The following is a 20,929-nucleotide window of genomic DNA, read 5'->3' as shown; positions in this document are numbered from 1 at the left end:
ATTAGACGGCATGTATTTTACACATTTATGGCACAGTATCGCTTTTGTGATGCCTCAGAGAAGACTTATTGCGGTTATGTGTACATCAGAACAGAAAGCTTAGAAGGCCAAATTGGTTGCAAATTATTAGTTGCAAAAACGAAGGTAGCTCCAATTAAGAAGACTACAATTCCGAAGCTCGAATTGTGTGGAGCTTTATTGATTGCTAAGCTAATACGATGCTTAGGTACGAACTGCCAGTTCACCTATGAATTATTTTCTGGAAAGATTCGTTTATAGTATTAGGCTGGTTGCAGAAACCACCTAATACATTGAAAACTTATGTTGCAAATCGGGTGGCCCAGATCGTCATCATTACAAGTACTCATCACTGGAGGCATGTAAAAACCGAAGAAAATCCTGCAGATATAGGAACACGTGGTCGCTCCCCCTGGCAGATAAAGAATTGTGGTGGCATGGGCCCACCTGGCCAAAACTTCATGGCCAACTCCACGTACTTTTGATCCAACAGACCTGGAATTTAAAAACACTACAGCACTACCTGAAGAATTTTCATCGTTTGAAAAGGCGTTGGGAAATCTATGCTATAGAATTCGATTTATAAACCGCGTCCTTAAAAAACCATTTTCGACTGAAAAGTTCATTACATCAGAAGAAATAAACTGTATGAAAATTCGACTCATCTCAATTGCCCAAGATATATTTTGGCAAAGATTACAATAATTTAAAAGAAAAGCAATCATTAAGTCGTAAAAGCAGATTGTTAACGTTGAGTCCATTGGGAGACGAGGGCTCCCTAAAACAATGTTTTCCGATAATGGAAGAAACTTTCTAGGAGCAAGTTATGCCTTACTCAAAACCCACAATATTTTCTTGAAGTCAGCAGAAAAGGCTCTAATTGATTCAATTGGTCTTTCATTCCACCATACGCACCCCATATGGTTGGACTCTGGGAGGCTGCAGTGAAGAGTATGAAAACCCATTTGAAAAAGATCACAGTTTATCACAATTTATCATTTTCCTATGAGGAATTTTCTACACATCTTGTTCGTATCGAAGCAGTTTTAAATACGAGACCACTGTCACCAATAACAGAAAACACGACGGAAGTTTTACCGCTAGCTCCAGGTCACTTACTTCGAGGAGCCCCGATTACTGCTCTGCCCGAAGCTCTTGATGAACCCCAAATAGAAAATGTGCCCCTCTTGAAACGCTGGGAGAGAATAAAAGCCCTTCAACATTTTTGGCCAGAATATGGAAAACGGAATATATCTCCGAGCTTCAACGCCGCTTTAAATCGCAGAAAGAACGAGATAACTTAAAGCCAAATGATATAGTTATAGTAAAAGAAGACCTTTTACCACCTACAGAGTGGCGACTTAGCAGTATAACCAACCCCACAGAAAATTTTCAGAGTACTCGGAATTGTAACCAATGTTGTGTGCTTTACTTTGTGTTACTTATAATTTCATTTACTTGTATATAAAATCTGGATATGAAGTTTAAATTTTTAATAATTTTTTTGCATTACATCTTAATATACTTGTGATTAACATTGTATATGAGAACAGAAAATTAAAATATAAAAAAATCAAGTGTGCTGTAATTTAACCAACAAAAAATTTATCGAAAAATATTTTTTGGATCAACATTTTTTCAATGTTTAGATGAATTTTAAGCAAAATTTATTGCTTAAAATTAGGATCATGATCTAGTTATAATTGGAATGGCCTTATACTTATGAATGAATTTGTAGATACATGTATTTGGGTAACATTTAAAAAAAATATACATATTTAGATACTTCTTAATACACATCAATTTAAACTAGAAAGGTGTTGTAGATACTTTTTGATACCCTTGCGTTCCACCTAGAAAGGAGCTGTAGAAACAATTTTACTTACTAGGTATATCGGTAAGAATGTAGGAATAGCTACTTTTTCACACACAAGTATATTACAAAAAAAGTATAATCTACACACAATATCGCAAACCAAGTATATCAGTTAGTGTGTCATTTTCAAGCGGCCATACCCTGTGTAAAGTAAGCCAGAGTGTGTGTAAGTTTGTAAGCACTTTCGAATACAAAATAAGCAACACAATATCAATGTAGTAAGCTATAAATTTTCTATGGAGAACGTCATTTACGGGCGTGATAGCAAAATAAGAGTTGTTGAAGTACGAACTAGAAACGGTACTATTTTGCGACCTGTTGTAAAATTATGTTTATTACCAACAAATAACCGTAATGATCCGCCTAAAAAATGTAACTAATTAACTTACTAAATTTCCCTTGATCGAGTAAAAAAAAAGATATCTCAATTGCACTCAATATTTATTTATACTGTACCTATTTCTTTTATCTCTTTCTTTTCTAATCTAGATTACCGGGAAACCAAAATGTCATATATGTGGTTTAAATCAGCCTTTGAAGTACTGTCGCAGATTTAAAAAATGGAGTATGGAAATAAAACGACTGACCATTATAAACAAGGGTTATTGCCTTAACTGTCTGGCCTTTGATCACTCACGTAATTGGTGCACTCCACTAGAACAATGTTATTTTGAATACGGTCCCAACAAGTTTTGTAATGCTAAACACCACACAATTTTACATCGTGAAGAACGGTCCCACTTTCTTCCAGTTTTGAGGATGACAACCAACCGGTATGGATTGAAGATACAACATTAAACAATGTTCTTTTTGAGGCCTTGGTAGCAGTTAAGGTCGAAAATACTCCAGTCACCAAGGAACATACTAGAGCCCACAGAATTGAAATTGACTGCGAATCGTCCTCTCCTAGAAACTCCTACCGCAATTGACTCAAATGCTGCTTTTACTCTTCCTGAGACTACGGTAAAACAAGTGCAAACATCAAAGGGTGCTACAAGGTATTAACCGAGCGCGGCTCTCAGACAACTCCAACATCATCACCAAAACCAATCAAAAAACAAGTAAGAAAGTATAGTCGGGCGTGGCCGACCATATGATACCCTACACGAGTTATGAATATTAAATGTGATTTATTTTTCATAATAAAACATTTATCTTCAATATTACCTTGTTCCGATATATTTAAGCAATTTATGGATGAAAAATTAATTTTCTGAAAGAGGCTTTATATGGGGGCTAGGGGTAAATATGGACTAAGCCCGATAAAATTTTGTGAATATATTTATATTTACATAATATTTTATTTTGCTGAATTTCATCGCGATATTTGTGTTTATTTTGTTAATTTTGGACATTCAAGTAGTTTTCTGAAGGGGACTTTGTATGGGAGCTAGGGTCAAATGGGGCCCGATCTTTATGAAATTTGGCAGGGTCATCAGGACTTCTATAAAACTTAGTTGTTCCGCATTTTATCGATATACCTGTATATTTAACATAATTATGAGCTCAGAAGCCCTTTTCGGGGGGTTCTGTTCTATGGGGGCTAGGTGAAATAATGGACCGATTTTAACCATTTTCAATAGGCTTCGTCCTTGGGCCAAAAAAGCATGCCAAATTTCATCCAATTATCTTGAAAATTGCGACCTGTACCTTGCGCACAAGGTTTACATGGACAGCCAGACGGACGGACGGATAGCTTAATCGATTCTAAGCCGATTGGTATACTTTAAGGTGGGTATAGGACGAATATTTTTGTATGTTACAAACATCAGCACAAACCCAATATACCCTTCCCACTAAAGTGGTGTAGGGTATAACAAATTCCGAACCTAATGGAACCAGATTCGATAGACAGTTACGTTACGCTATCGAGAAAAGAGCCTATATGGCTAATTCAACCTCCACTGGTAGGAATAAACATAAACAATCGGGGAGCAAAAATGTATATAACCTTTGTAATTAATCCAAAGGTAGAGGACTCCTATATTCTTGCGGATGTAGCGAGATGGCTACCAGAATGTAAATCTACGACAGATAAGCGAGGAAATCAGTGCGGTCTATTTTTTTTAGAGCAAGCATTTTCCCATAAAGAGTCAGATGAAATTATTGTGAAATCACATATTAATCAATATCTGGATGTAAACATATCGGAGCCCATTAACGACAGTGCGTTCATGATGCATTTTAAGCGATACCATCCACTAGGTCATCTCTTTTACAATACCTGGCGAGATGGAGTACTTGGTAGAGATATCGCCCAGAAAATTCTCTCTAATGAAGTTGAAGTTCCTTTAGATGACGGGCCCTGTGCACAAAAATCCAAATTTGGTTGTATAATCTATGGTCCTTGGAAAGGGTGCATTTGCCATTCGCCCGCGGGAGTATGTTGAAGCGACTTCAACCAATATTATTTTTTGCCGTGTAGCCGTGCCTTGCCGGAGTATATTGATTTTGTCATTCCGTTTGTAACACATCGAAATATTGGTCATAGACTCACAAAAGTATATATATTCCTTATTAAATTCTAAGAATTTGTCATTCCGTTTGTAACACATCGAAATATTGGTCATAGACCCACAAAAGTATATATATTCCTTATTAAATTCTAAGACGATCTAGCCATGTCCGTCCGTCCGTCTGTCTGTTTGTCTGTTGAAAGCACGATAGAGTCCGAACGGAGCGAGATAGAGGATTGAAATTTTCCACAAATATTCTCTATAGGTAAGGTTTGTTTGGTATTGAAAATGGGCAATGTCGGTCCACGTTTTCGGATAGCCCACATACAAGTGGACGACCGAAAAACAACTTTAATTGGAAATCTGTTTCAAAAGTACGAATATAGTGATGAAATTCGACATAAATAAGTTTCATTTGATCCAAAATCTCCCTACCAAATTTTATGAGGATCGGTCCATATAAGGCCCCTTCAGAAAATCGGTTAAACGCTCATTACTGGCTTAAAAATACTAGTATAACAATGAAATTTGACATAAGTAAGTCTCTTATGATCAAAAACTTTTCTACCTAATTTTATGTTGATCGGTCCATAATTGACCCTACCCCCCATATAAGGTCCCCTTCAGAATATGACTTTAACGCTCATTACTGGCTTAAAAATACGAGTATAGTGATGAAATTCGACACACATAAGTTTCAATGATGCAAAAATCTCTCTATCAAACTTTATGTGGATCGGCTCATAATTGACCCCATATAAGGTGCCCTTCAAAAAATTACTTAAACAATAATTACTGGCTTAAAAATACAGAAAAGCGATGAAATTCGACATACATACATATTTTTTATACGAGTTAAAACCTCTCTACCAAATGTATTGAGGATAGGTCCATAAAAAAATTACTTTAACGATCATTGCTGACTTAAAAATAAGTGAACAGTTATGAAATTTTATATAAAAAACATTTATAGGAACATAAATCTTCCTACCCAATTTCATGCGGAAAGTGTCGGAAAGTGATATTCGATGTAAAAAAATTTTGTATGAACCAAAATTGGTATAAAATTTTTTTATGAAAAACGGTCAATTATTAACCCTATCATATAAGGTCCTCATAAGATAATTTGATGAGTAATATCCTTTTAAGGCATATGGTTTGATGGTGGGTATTGTAGGCGTCTACATAATATACTTTATATACTTATACATAAAAAAATTAAATTAAGTTTTCATTTAAATATTAATTTTATAAATCAAATTGAGTTTTCAATATTTTTCATTACAACATAAACTTTTGTATTGTTGAGTTCTTTAAATCGTTTTATAATAAATATTAATTTAATTAAAATATACATATTCACAAATTGTTCTTATAATTATAATTAAAACTAACAATTTGAATCGAAACTAACGTTGAATGAAGAATTAAGTATTTAAATCATTAAAAATCAATTCGAACATTTTGGTCAATGTGGAGTGATTCAAAATCGAATATACTCAAGAACAAAAACTTCTTAATCTACATCTACAAATCCTGCTAAAATATACATATATATATAAATATCAATTCTAATTCATCTAAACGGTTGGAAAACGAAGGAAATTTTATATCAGATCAGATTAGTTCAAACAACAACATTTTAAATAAAATACCAATGTGAAACATCGAGGAAAAGAATTCCTTTATATTAAGTATTTATCTTAAGTTAATCTTAACATCTATTATTCTGCTTATATTAAGTATTTAATTTTTTAATTTTAAATATCCGTTAGATATACCTACATAAGTACACATAATCTGAAATATTAAATAATTAGCTTAAATTAATATCAATTTTAATCTTCATTTTGATTTTTTGTAAACTTCGCCTCCAAAATGACTACACGCTCTCCACCTCGTACAAGTACACACACACAAAGTTCAACAAATTCACAATCTAGTTTAATTACTACAAATACTGTCTTAAATCCAAATACATTTGGTAATCAATCGACTGATAGGAATTCCCAGATAGATTTAGACATATGTGCTGCGACTATTAAACTCCCTCAATTCTGGACAAATTGTCCAGAAGCATGGTTTGTACACGCAGAAATGCAATTTGCAACAAGAGGCATATCTGCAGACCAAACCAAATATGAATATATAATAACAGCTCTTCCTCAAGAAGTTAAATCTCAAGAAGATTTTGATCGAACGTTTCTCTTTAAGCGAAACTTCGAAATTAGATAAAATTTTATCTGATAGTGATATGGGAGATAGAAAGCCATCGGAATATTATAGATCGTTAGCTCTTCTCGCTGGTTCCAATTTTAGTTCAGATGTATTTACCAAACTTTGGCTACGTAAGCTTCCTAAAAGCTTAAATGTGGCATTGACGGGATCAAATATAAGTGATCATAATGAATTAGTTCAACTAGCTGATAGATTATGGGAAGTAATTTACAATGGTGAAATATGTAGTGTCAGACAAGCTTCTAGAAGTTCTAATATAGAACAAATTGTTCAAAACCTAACCTCTTCTTTATGCGAAAATATAAATAAATTAACACTGGAAGTTGGTTCGCTTAAAAAGGAATTGGAAACACGAAAATCACGTCCGTTTTATAGGAGATATAGTAGAAGTAGTTCACGATCTCGTGGTCGTTCACCAAACGGAAACTGGCTTTGTCGTTTTCATTACAGATTTGGTAACCAAGCCAGAAAATGCGAACAACCTTGTTCATTTTCGAATGAAAATTCAACAAACTAAAATCGTCTACTGTTGCCGCGACGAACAGTAGAAATGTTGATTACAATTCAAGTCGCCTTTTTATTTTTGATAAAAATAATAAAATGAAGTTTCTAATCGATAGTGGTGCAGAAATATCTGTGTTACCATCATCAAAATTCAAAAATGATAATGGAAAAGCTGACATTATTTTAAGCGCAGCAAATGGCTCAAACATTGCAACTTTCGGAAAGAAATTGCTTAATGTAGATTTAGGTCTTCGACGAGAATTTCCATTTATTTTCATAATTGCATATTTCAAAACCTATTATTGGTGCCGATTTTCTTTGCATATATGGTCTTTTAATAGACATTAAACATAAGTGCCTAATCGATCCACTTACAAATTTGTCCGTTAATATGTTTTCAAGTTCATGTAATGTATCACTTCCTAAATTATTTTCTGTAGATAATCAATATACACAACTTTTAATAAAGTTTCCTTCACTGATATTAGAACCAGATTATACAAAACCAATAAAACATTCAACAGTTCACAGATTAGTAACAAAAGGACCCTTACCTTTTTCAAAACCCCGTCGTTTAGACCCCGTAAAATATAAAGTAGCGAAAACAGAATTTGAGTATCTTGTAAAAGCAGGTATATGTAGACCGTCTAATTCAAGTGTAGCATCTGCTTTGCATTTCGTTCCTAAGAAAGACCCAAACGAATGGCGTCCGTGCGGTGACTTTAGACGTTTGAATGTAGTAACTTTACCAGACAGATATCCCTTACCTCATATTCACGATTTAAATATGAACATAAAAGATAAAAATATATTTTCTAAAATTGATGAAGAAGATATATTTAAGACGGCAATTACAACTCCATTCGGAATGTTTGAGTTCCAACGTATGCCATTTGGTTTACGAAATTCTGCACAGACATTTCAAAGATTTATAAATGAAGTTTTTACGGGTTTAGATTTCGTGTTTGTATATATCGATGATATTCTTATATATAGTGAAGACAATGAACAACATTTATATCACTTGGAAAAAGTTTTTCAACGATTAGAAGAATATGGGTTGAATATCAAACCGGGGAAGTGAACATTTGGTGTTTCAGATATAGATTTTTTAGGTCACAACATCTCGAATGCTGGTATAAAACCATCTGAAGAGAAAATATTAGATATTCGAAACTTTGAACACCCAAAAACGGTTAAACAAGTTCAGAAATTTGTTGGAATGGTAAATTACTACCATAGATACATTCCTAAATTAGCTGAATTAACTAATCCTATTCATGCTATAATTACCAGTGCATTGAAAAATAAAAATCTGGAATGGACTAAAGATGCTCTTAATTCATTTGATCGCATTAAAGAATCATTTGCATCTCGAGTTTTGTTGAATCATTTCAACAATGAAGCAAATTTAACATTAACTGTAGATGCTTCAAAGGTAGCCATAGGTGGTGTCTTACAACAAGTTCATAAGGGGATTTCAGAGCCCTTAGCATTCTTTTCTAAAAAATTAACTCCTAGTGAAACAAAATATAGTACTTTTGACCGTGAATTATTGGCAATATACTTAAATATAAAACATTTCAGATATTTATTAGAAGGCAGATCATTTACTGTGTACACCGACCATAAACCTTTAGTATTTGCTCTAGATTCAAAAACAGAAAGAAGTCCAAGACAGACACGACACTTAGAATATATTTCGCAATTTACTAGCGACATACGACATATAAAAGGCGATGTTAATGTTGTAGCTGATACTTTATCAAGAACGTTTGAAGTCGAAGCATATAAACATTCAGATCTTAACCTTAGAATATTATATGAAGAACGACTGAAAGATAAAGATCTTTCGGAACTTCTTTCTGATAAAGAGAAACATTTAAATTTGAAATTCCTAAAAATGCTTGTTCTTAATTTGGATATTTGGTGTGAATGTACATTGAATACACTTAGACCTTACGTTCCCTTAAGTTTACGGAAAACAGTATTTGAAAAATTACATAGTATTTCTCATCCCGGTATCAGAGCTACACGTAAATTAATAACTGAACGTTATTTTTGGCCAAAAATGAGCAAAGAACTAAATGTCTGGTCGAAAGAATATCTTAGCTGTCAAAAATCTAAAATAAGTAAACATACTAAATCACCAGTAGTTGAAATAAAAATACCCAAAGGAAGATTCGAACATATACATTTAGACATTGTTGGACCTTTACCAATATCTCAAGGACATAGATACATATTAACCATAATCGACAGATTTACTCGTTGGCCTGAAGCATATCCTTTAAAAGACATCACAGCATCAACTATAGTAGATACATTCATTCGCAATTATATATCTCGTTTTGGTGTACCTTTGAATATAACAACAGATCAAGGCGGACAGTTCACTTCTAAGATGTTTTCTGAATTAACAGACATGTTAGGATGTATTAAAATAACTACTTCACTATATCACCCTCAATCTAATGGCATGATTGAACGATTTCATAGACAACTAAAGGCAACATTGATGGCTAAGGGTGAATCAGCGAATTGGTATAACGAACTTCCGATTGCTCTACTAGGTATTCGTTCAGTATTTAAAGAAGATCTACAAGCTACACCCGCAGAAATGGTTTATGGTGAAAATTTACGGTTACCTGAAGAAATAATAACATCTTCTGAAAATTTTGATGCTTCTGACATTTTGTTCACATTAAAAGATCATTTTAAAAATGTAAGATCTAATATAAGCCATCACTGTAATACTAATACAGGTATCCATGTACCAAAAGGTCTAAAAGATTGCAAATTTGTATTTGTGCGTGTAATTAATAAAAAAAACTTTACAACAACCATACGAGGGACCGTATAGAGTGGTAGAAAAGAACAAAAAGTACTTCAAAGTTGATATAAACAATAAAATAACAATTTTACCTATCGATCGATTGAAACCAGCAGTAACCGAAAACACCAACATTAATTCAAACATTAATACTAGTAATTCTAAACAAACAACAAAAAAAGTTTCTTTTAATTTATTGGAAATACATTTTTTGGAGGGGGAGTAGTTGTAGGCGTCTAAATAATATACTTTATATACTTATACATAAAAAAAATTAAATTAAGTTTTCATTTAAATATTAATTTTATAAATCAAATTGAGTTTTCAATATTTTTCATTACAACATAAACTTTTGTATTGTTGAGTTCTTTAAATCGTTTTATAATAAATATTAATTTAATTAAAATATACATATTCACAAATTGTTCTTATAATTAATACTAACTATAGGCATATGAGATTCGGCACAGCCGAATATAACACTCTCACTTGTTTATATTTGCCTTTTATATTCTTTTTTGTACTCATTATTTTTTGCTGAGTTACATTGAGTTATTTTGTTTTTGTTCTAATATTAATGAAATAATCATCAGATCTCAACCTTTATGGTTCTTAGTTTTAAGAAATAAGTTTAGTTGTTCCTTAACACTCAATAAATAAAGTAGTTAAATAACCCAAAGCAGCAAGAGGCTGTTAATAAATTTAATAGAATTCGAAGCTTTTGTTGTCTATTCTCCCACAAGGGATTTTTGCCTGGGAAAAAGAAGTTCACCACCCTCCTTGAGAATAAATATCACATTCTACATGGTCCATTGAACAGCAATATAGGACCAAGAAAGACAGGCTATACACAAAGCTCTAAAATAATTCATTCCCTAAATCTTCTTTTGAAATTGAGTTATATTTTAAAGAATTAACCATTCTTCAAACCCATTCCCTATGATTTAATTCCTAGAATTAATTCTTAAAGCTTTCGATGTAGATGAATTAATTCTATAATGAATTAATTCCTATAGAATGTTAATTTCCTTCTGAATGAATTAATTTTGATTGCATTCAATCTATTGGTCTTTAAATTCCATCTGAATGATAAAAATTTTGTTTGAATTCAATCTATTACAAATTTAATTTAATAATTTTTCAACCATTCAATTTGGAATAGATTGAATGAATGTTTTGGTTCATAAATCAAAAGCAAGTATATTAAAAATTAAATTAAAATTTGTTTCTTACATTCAATTTGTAATAGAAGGAATTAAATAAATAAGAATGATCATTCAATTGAATTCAATCCTATAAAGAATGAATTCTCTTAGGAATGAATTTAATGGAATATAAAGCCAAGGAATTTATCTTTAATTCGAAGAATGATTTTGAAGAATGGTACATTCTAAAATTTAAAGCCGAATTAAAAATATAAGGGAATTAATTCCAAATAGAAATCATTCTTTCCAAGCCATGTATAGCCACATAAGTTCCGTAGCCAAGGAACGACATCTATATTATATTGAAGTTCCCCCGAAAAAATACCATCAGGGCCGGCGCTATGTATGGATTAAACCTCTTAATTGCTCAGCCATCAATAGATACACGTACTTTCGTACGTATTAAATTTTGAGAGTAGTTAGTTAAATCTCCTAAGGAGATGCAGCCAGGCGAAGCTTATTAACGCTTTTTGATAGTTTACAGGCTCTTTTCGTTGCAACACTGAGAAAACTTACAATCCAGTTTGCGGCTAGATCTATATCACTCCTGCTCCCTATTCTCAGAGCAGAAGAAAGAATGGTGCTTAGAGAAGTATCATGCTTCTCCCAGTTAGTTTTTCTTCTATTCAGAAAAGTCTTGGAAGCTTTAACCTTCAACAACTATGTCAAGTAGCCGTTATCTGAGAAGGAACAGTCTTTGGAGACATTCCACCCCTTGATTAGTTCATTATAGTTAGTACTAATAGCCGCAATATTCAGAACCTCCACTCTTTTTACCTTTAATATTGAAATGTTTTTATAGATAGGGCCTTTTGTTTTTGGGCAATAAAATCGATAATTTTTGTTGGAAGAGTCCAATTTTTGGTGTGGACATTTGTTTTGATGCAATACATTAGAATCAACATTAAAATAAATTTTGAATTTTTGGTTAGTTAGGGCCGTTTGCGTTTCAGGTGACGATATATAAAATTCTAACGTTACTGACTGACTGATTCAGAGTAGAAATACAAACCTGCGGATGCGGTTGCGTTTTCTGGTTCCAAGAGAAAATGTAAATTAAATGGAGTGCGGTTGTGGATTTGTAGCCATTTTATTGTTTTTTGTATTTCATAGTTTATTTATTCACCACATAATTTTTGTTCATGGAAAGTATGAATGGCATGGCAACTCTAAATGTAAATGAGAGAAAATTCGTAAACAAATTAAAATAAATTTTAATTTGGTGCGGATTTCTTCAACGATTTAAGTTGTGAAAACTCAATATAAAAAATATCCGTCTCCGCAGCCGCAATATTGTATTTCTACTCTCATCATCGCACAGCAGTGTTTGCCATAACGGCATTTAAAGTGCAATTCTAGCACTTTTTTCGTCGGCTGCACTAATTTTTTAGAAAAAAGTGCTAGATGCTTTTTAGCACATATTCGTCTTTTCCTAGATATTTTTGAGCACTAGTATTATGATAAAAATTGGCATAAATATGTTTTATATGATTATAAATCCCACCCCACCCCAAATTGAATGAGGATTGGTCCATATTTGACCCTAGTCCCCATATCACATCTGTTTTTTATTTTTATCTATAAATTGCTTAAACATGTATATAGGTCAGTCATGTCCGACTGCATTTCCTACTCCTTTTTATTATACCCTACACCGCCATAGTGGGGAGGGTATTATGCATTTGTGGATCAACTCAGAATCACATTCTGAGTCCGGCTGGGTGGCTGTCCAGTACACCTGGTACGCAAGATACAGTTTTCAAGATATTTCGATGAAATTTGGATCATACGTGTTTTCGGCCCAAGGACGAATTTCACCTAACCCCCATAATTCCGATATTGGCTTTTTAGCTTATAACTACGGCAGAGTTTTTTATAAACATATATAATATTTCCGATTTTTGTAGTGATCGGCCCTAAATAGACCCTAATCCCAATGAAAAGTCCCCAATAAATTGCTTAAATACATCGGCATAAAGGTAAAATTCAATATAAATTTTTTTTTGTATCATATTGCCCGACTATACTTTCCTATTTGTTTGTTTAAATGTGTGTATTACACACTGTGTATGTATATATTTACAAAATATATATTTTATAAACTAAAAAATGCTGGAGAAAAATGTGTCATGTACGATATTCAAGAACATATCTTCATTAATTAAAAATTTTCTTAAAAAGTTTTTTATTTTAAAATTATGGATTACCACTCTGAAGATGTGCAAATATCACATACAATCGTATGGAATTGCCCACATGTTTATTGTAATAAAATTTAATCTAAGAAGTGAATTGTTTCAAATATATTATATAACTAACAACAGTTATATTCAAGTTTAATAGCAAAAAATAATTATCTTTTGAATTTTTGTTGTTTTTATGCCAATTTTTAAAGTAACAAGTTAGAGTGCTATATTCGGCTATGTCAAATCTTAAATACCCTCCACCAGCAAGCTACTTTTTATTAAAACCCATTTAACTATATAATTTCTAGATAACTAATTTTCGGGAATATATTCCTTTGTATGGGGCCTATTGGAAATATTGGATCGATTGTAAAGATTTTGTACACAATTGATCATTGCCTTAAAAAAATAATGTGTGACAAAATTCATCGAAATATCTTTGGTAGTTTCAGAGAAAATTTCAAAAGAGTTAGGAAAAAAATGTAATTTATTTCGAGGTAGTCTGAAATTTTTACTCATAACTTTTTACGTTGTGAACCGATTTTGCTGATTTTCAATACCAAAATGCTTAGGATAATAATAAATATTTTGGGTGAATTTGCTTGATTTCCTTTGCTTAGTTTAAAGTGAGCGTGTTTTTGGGTGATTTTCGGAAGTGGACTTTATATGCATAAGAGCTATGACCAAATACTGGCCTATCCGGAAAAATTTCGTAGATTGATCATATATACATAAAACATTGTGTCGAATTATATCAAGATATATTTATTTGATAATGAAATATGTGCGTTTAAGTGATTTTTTTGATGTGGACCTTATATAGGAGCTATTACCGTATATGGACCGATCCGGCAAAAAATTTGTAGAATGATTTATATGCTCACAAAATATATTCAAGTCGTACATTATCACGATTGCTATATAATTCAAAGATATATATGCGTTTAAGTGCTTTTCGTAAGTGGACCTTAGAGTGACTCATATAAAGACAAAACATATTTGTGTCGAATTTTATCAAGATAACTTTATTTGACAATGAAATATGTCCGTTTAAGTGATTTCCGGAAGTGGGACTTACATGGGAACTATGACCAATAATGGACCGATCCAGGAAAAAAATTGGTAGAATGGTTTATATGTACACAAAACATATTCAAGTCGAATTTTATACTTTCGAAAGTGGGCCTTATATGGGAGCTATGACCAATAATGGACCGATCCGTAAAAAATTTGATAGAATGATTTGTATGTACACAAAACATATTCAAATCGAATTTCATCACAATAGCTTTATTTATCAATGAAATATGTGCGTTTAGGTGATTTTCGGAAGTGGACCTTATATGTGGACCGACTGAGATCTACGTTGAGAGTATGATTTCTGTTCATATTATATTTGCATGTGCAAATTTTTGTTGTGTTGATACCGATATATTTGAGGGAGTTATTAATGATAAACTTATTTTCGGGAATATATACCTTTGTATGGGGGCTATGGGAAATCTTGGATCAATTGTAAAGATTTTGAACATAATTGATCATTATACTGAAAAAATAATGTGTGACAAAATTCATCGAAATGTCTTTGGTAGTTTCTGAGAAAACTTCAAAAGAATTAGGAAAAAAACTTAATTTTTTTCGAGGTAGTCTGAAATTTTTACTCATAACTTTTTACGTTATGAACCGATTTTCAATACCAAACTGCTTAGGTTAGGTTAGGTAGGCAGGTCGTCCTCGCGATGTCATCACTGGGGACACACTTGGGTCCAGAATTTTGATCCCTTTGTGATACCTGAAACGAGAGAGAACGGTCGGCGTATTAGTACACTTCAACCTAATCACTCTGGTTTCCACCGAACCAGTTTGTCGCACGAATATAGGAATCTATCTTTCGGATATCAACCTCCGATAGATCCGCTAAGTCATGCAGAAAATAGCTACCTAGCAGACCCACTCTGTGATCAGCTAGGGCAGGACAATGACAGAGGAAGTGAGTTATACTCTCTTCTTCCTCTTCATCCTGGCAGCTCCTGCAGAAGTCGTTACTGGGTAAGTTCAGTCTTCTTGCATGGAGTCCGAAAGGCCAGTGGCCAGTTACCACTGCCGTTAAGTTCCGTAGATTAACTCTCGGAATGTAGAAAAGGGCTTGGGATCTTTGTGGGTCGTAAGATGGCCACATGATCCTTGCCTGTCTACAGGTGGCTTCAGTCGACCATCTGCATTGCGCAAGCTCATATAGTTTTTCACGTATCGAGCGTTTGCAGGTTGAAAGCGGTATACCGACAAAAGGGTCGGTATGCTCTCCTGCAAGCGAGGAGCCTAACTTGGCAAGAGAGTCCGCGATGGTATTACCAGGAATTTGCTGATGTCCTGGAATCCAATACAGTCCTATTGTGGAATGTTTCGCCATCTCGTTAAGGGATGCCCGGCATTCTAGGACTAAGTTTGACGTCGTGTAGACACCACTTAGAACCTTAAGGGCTGCCTGGCTGTCGGTATAAATTCGAATATTAACACCGTATATTCGATAAAACCTGAGCCAGTTTGCAGCCCGTTTAATGGCTGATAGTTCAGCCTGAAGGACGCTACATTGGTCAGGAAGCTTGAATGATACTTCCGTTCCCGAATGTGCTATGTAAAAGCCACCGCCTACACCATGGTTTGATTTTGAGCCATCAGTGAAAACCTTATACGATCCATCATGGAGGATTGTTTCCATCACATTTGGGTCGTCTCGGATATTCACCGAAAAGCTTCTATCAAAAGACGGTTTGGCGATGCAATAGTCGATATTGCCAGGAATTTCTCCTAGACAATTGAGGATGGTGGAGTGACCTGACTGAATCATATGCCACATACCAATTGTATTGAGTCTAATAGCCGCGTTGAGGGCAACCTCTTGGGCCATTAGATCAATAGGTAGCCATCCCATCATGACAAAGAGAGCCTTTGATGGGGTGGTGCGGAGAGCCCCCGTTATCAACAGAGCTGATGTGCGAAGGATTCCCTCAAAACGTTTGCGGTGTGAGTCCTTTTGTACAGACTTCCACCATACAAGTGCACCGTACAATAGTATGGGCTTGACTACCATGTCGAAGAGCCATTTGGTATTCTTGGGGTTTATGCCCCATGATTTGCCAATTGCTCTTTTACACGAGTATAAGGCCGCAGCCGCTTTTGATACTCTAGATTGAGTGTTCAAATGCCATGATAGTTTTGAATCTAGGATTACTCCCAGATATTTAGCACTATCCGATAACTTCAATTCTATCCCATTCAGTCGTGGGAGAGTGAAGGTGGGAATCTTGTACTTCTTAGTGAAGAGAACAAGTTCCGTTTTCGATGGATTAACACCAAGGCCACTGACGTTGCTCCATGTACTGAGTGTCCTGAGTGCAATCTCCATCCTTTGCGATAAAGTATCCAGATATTTGCCAGATACTACTACAGACACATCGTCTGCATATGCTATTACCTTAAATCCCATAGATCTAAGATCCATAAGAAGTGGGTTCAACGCTAGGTTCCACAGAAGTGGAGATAGAACTCCACCTTGTGGGGTACCGCGATTTGCCACTTTTGTGACATTTGCTGCTCCCATTTCGGAGATAATGATTCGCTGAGTCAGTAATCTCTTGATGAAAGCTGTTATTGGTTGGTTTATACCCAGACCAGTTAGGGCCGTTGTTATCGACCCAGGGTGAACATTGTTGAAAGCCCCCTCGATGTCCAAGAAGGCAACCAGTGTATATTCCCCTTGCGCTATTGTCTTTTCAATGTGACAAACTAGCGAATGTAATGCAGTCTCAACAGATTTTCCCTTCATGTAGGCATGTTGAGATGCTGATAAATGGTCAGGTTTGATATGTATTCTGAGATGCAGATCAATTATCCTTTCCAAAGTTTTGAGAAGAAAGGAGGATAGACTAATTGGTCTAAAATCCTTTGGCTTCGTGTGAGAGGTCTTTCCTCCTTTCGGAATGAAAACCACTGTGCACTTGGTCCAGGGTTCGGGTATATAAGACCATTTTAAACAGGCATCATATATCCGCGTTAGCCAAGGCATAAGATGGACAGCATTGTATTGCAAATCCGCAGGTATTATACCGTCAGGACCCGGTGATTTGTAGGGGTCGAAGCTGTTTATCGCCCAGTTGATTTTATCTTCATTTATGGATATTCCTGTATCAGCTGGGAGATCTGTAAACTGCATGTCAGTACCGTTTTCCGGAGATTGACAGCCTGGAAAGTGAGTGGCCATTAAAACTTCTAAGGTTTCTTGGCTACTGGTCGTCCAACTGCCACAAGGTTTCTGAATGAAACTTGGGACAGGAGGAGTAGATGATAAGATTTTGCGCAGACGACTGGTCTCAGAAGAACCTTCCACGCCGCTACAGAAGGTTTTCCAAGATTTGCGCTTTGCATTTCTTACCAGGTTCTTGAAACGATTAACCGAGGTCTTGTAAGAAATCCAGTTTCCTGTTTTCTTTGCCTCGTTAAACAGTCTGCGCGTCTCTTTTCGAGATTTCGCAATGTCCGCAGACCACCATGGGGGCCTGCATCTGCCTTTGTGCATATTCTGTTTACAAGACAGTGAAGTCGCGTGTTTGAAAGCTTGATTTATGGTTTCAACCGCGTTTTCTATGTCCGATCGGTTTTCGATGATCGGTACATCCTGGAGTGAACGTGAGATTAGCCCCATTTGCATTTCCCAATCTGTTCGTCTCCTGTTTATAAAGGGCTTTGGGGCCACTTTGTCAACTACGATTTCAAAATCGATGTACTGATGGTCAGAGAAAGAGCAGTCACTTGAGACTCTCCATCCCCTTATCCTATCATGATGCATAGAACTAACCAGCGTAATGTCGAGAACTTCCCTTCTGTTTGAAACAATAAAGGTCGGTTCGGATCCTGTATTTAAAATATCAAGATTATTGCTTAGAATGAAGTTAAAGATTGACTCACCTCTAGCGTTTATGTCCGAGCTTCCCCAGACAGTGTGATGGGCATTGGCATCAGCCCCCATAATGATCGGCATGCTTTTCGAGTTTGCCATCTCTATGGATCTGCAGACCAGGTTGTTCGGTGGCTGGTCGCTGTGGTCGTGAGCCATGTACGCCGAGATAACCAATATAGCACCTACACTGGTCTCCCATATGGCTGCTACGGTGTCTTCATCACTGAAATCAGAAAGAATGAAGATGTTGAGACTGCTTTTGGCTACTATACAGGATCGAATCTTACCAGATCCTTTTGCGTACAATAGCTTAAAGCTTTTCATGCCTAGTCCACTCACCCTTTCTTGGTGAATCCAGGGTTCCTGGACTAGGGCGAGCTCCTCCCCACTTACACCCATTCGGAGGAGCAGTGCAGCCGAGGCTGCTTTGGAGTGGTGGAGATTAATTTGGGTTACTCTCACCATCTCCTTTTTTGTCCTTACGCAACACTGTGACGTTGGCGTCCTCCTTGTCAGAGGCAAGGAGATCGTCCTCGTCAACTGACTCTTCCCCCTCCTTAACCAACTTAGAAGTTGATTGACTCAGCGAAAGGTCAGTCTCGTCGCAAGACATATCCGCAGCGGATTGGTCAGGATCGGGATCATCCTGTTCCAATAGTCCCTTGTCATCGCCTCGGTAGACACGGAGGAAGATCGACTCGAAGCCGTAGTAGACCTTCCCTTGTTTCTCGCGAAGCGGCGCCAAAGACTCCTGGTTCAGGATCACAACAATCCTTCTGGAGCTTCCTACAGGTTGAGAAACCCTGACGACCTTCCAATCTTGAGTTGGAAGATCCGGATTGCCAACCTGTAGAAGCTACAGTATCGCTGCCTTTTTATGTGGTTCCGCAGGAATTATGGCGGTGGATCTAGGCCTTCGTGGGATCTCGTCCACAGAGACCACTTCCAGCTTAGCACCTTCCCACGGATCCTTTATCAGCGACACAGCCTGCTTCAGGAGCAAAGCTGAGCGCTCGTTGGAACAGGCCATTAGCTTCACTCTGTTGTGAAACCAACCGCCGTCCTCACACTGTGGGGGGGGACCAGGGTTCTGTTTAAGAACTTCCCAGAACACCCCCATCAGCTTTTTTCGCACTATGTCCCATCTGGATGGAGACATAGCGCCATCTATGTCACCCCTGTCGATGACAGCACGCGTGAATTGGTTCTCAACCACTTCACCGGAGGTCCTGTCATGCGGCTTGGGGGGCAACGGTTTCGGACGTTTTGTCCCGGGCTGCTGGCCCTGAAGATTAGTCTCCTCCTCAGAACGTTGCCGTTTAGGCGCGTCCTTAGACGTGAGGGGGGGACTCTTCTCCAGAACGGCCAATTTTCCCTTAGCCCATTCTAGAGAGGACTTGTCCTCTTTACTTAGCGACTCAACTGGCTTGCCAGCTAAGCGCGCTAGAATTTTGGCGGCGGAGCGCCGTTGTAGGAAGGCCCTTCTTGCTGGTGTTACGTGCCTGGGGGTCTTACTATTCGCCGTGTTGGCATTGGGAGATGCCGTTTGAGAACCCGAAATCTTGTTCGCAGTTCCCTCGTGCATAACCGGCACTGGGGTTGCTACCTTGGTTTTGGTGGCCTTAGTAGTCCCCGAAACAGGGGGTTTTATCGGCATTTTGCCAATACGGACCTGAGCTGCCTTTGAGGTACTTGGGGTGACGTCCAGAGGTGCCTCGCTGCTTATTTTGCTGCATCCAGCTTTGGAGCCAGATGCTGTTATTGTTTTGCGACTGCAGGATCCAGGCTTCCCTAAATCCGCAGACGCTTTTGTTTTGGGTTTGGCGCCGGTAGCATTCAGACTAGCCCGACCCGGTGTCTCCGCCGGACTAACCTGGGTGGCAGTAGCACTCGACTCTCCACAGCCTGTCGTCTTCGCCGTGGGGGTAGGGTCTCCGGAGATTATTAGGCCCCTTACCGGATACGCGGGGCACGGTTTCTTGTCGGACATTGGACATTAAAAACGGTGTGCATTTTATACTTGCTGCCAAGTATATGATTCTGCATATGATGTGCTTGCAGACCACCAAGCCGCCCAATGTGGGAACAGACGCTGGTGGATTTAGACGGACCGTCGTGGAGTTTAGGGATCTAAGGATCCCGAACGGACTGTACTGTCAAAAGATACACATCCGAAGGATGAGTAGAGATCTTTTGACAAGTACTTGGACTGGTAGCCGCCCCATCGGGGAGAAACAGACGCTACCAGTCGTGGGAAGGGTAGTTCTTAGTATGTGCTCGTCATGAGCCCCTCTGGCATGGGTAGCCCTACCAGCACGGCCTGCATGGGTCATCACACATAAGCCTTCGCATCGCGTCAAGATGACTACCCGTCGCGAAGGCTTAGGATAATAATAAATATTTTGGGTGAATTTGGTTGATTTCCTTTGCTTAGTTTTAACGTGAGCGTGTTTTACACAGACAGACGGACCCAGAATATATATACTTTGTTGGGTCTTAGATGAATATTTCTTGGTGAAACACACGGAACGACAAACTTATATATACCCTCTATCACCACTGATGGTGGTGGAGGGTATAAAAATATTAAATTCTAATATGATCTAGTGATGTCTGTCCGTCTGTCTTGAAAGCATGATAGGGTCCGAACAGAAAG

General features: G+C 36.7%; 1 protein-coding gene across 1 annotated transcript; it reads left to right on the top strand.

Moving 5' to 3' along the window:
- Nucleotides 1-6,604: 6,604 nt before the first annotated feature.
- Nucleotides 6,605-7,105, top strand: LOC119601443. The gene has a single exon (XM_037952379.1). The coding sequence runs from the start codon at nucleotides 6,605-6,607 to the stop codon at nucleotides 7,103-7,105; it is 501 nt and encodes a 166-aa protein (XP_037808307.1).
- Nucleotides 7,106-20,929: the final 13,824 nt, after the last annotated feature.

This window comes from Lucilia sericata, unplaced genomic scaffold (assembly GCF_015586225.1).
Source record: "Lucilia sericata isolate MDLA Ls3-8-SP2 unplaced genomic scaffold, ASM1558622v1 Contig000164F_arrow, whole genome shotgun sequence".
In the NCBI taxonomy this organism is placed as follows: domain Eukaryota; kingdom Metazoa; phylum Arthropoda; class Insecta; order Diptera; family Calliphoridae; genus Lucilia; species Lucilia sericata.
The sequence above is the reverse complement of the archived record's forward strand: the minus strand, read 5'-3'. Positions and strand labels throughout refer to the sequence as shown.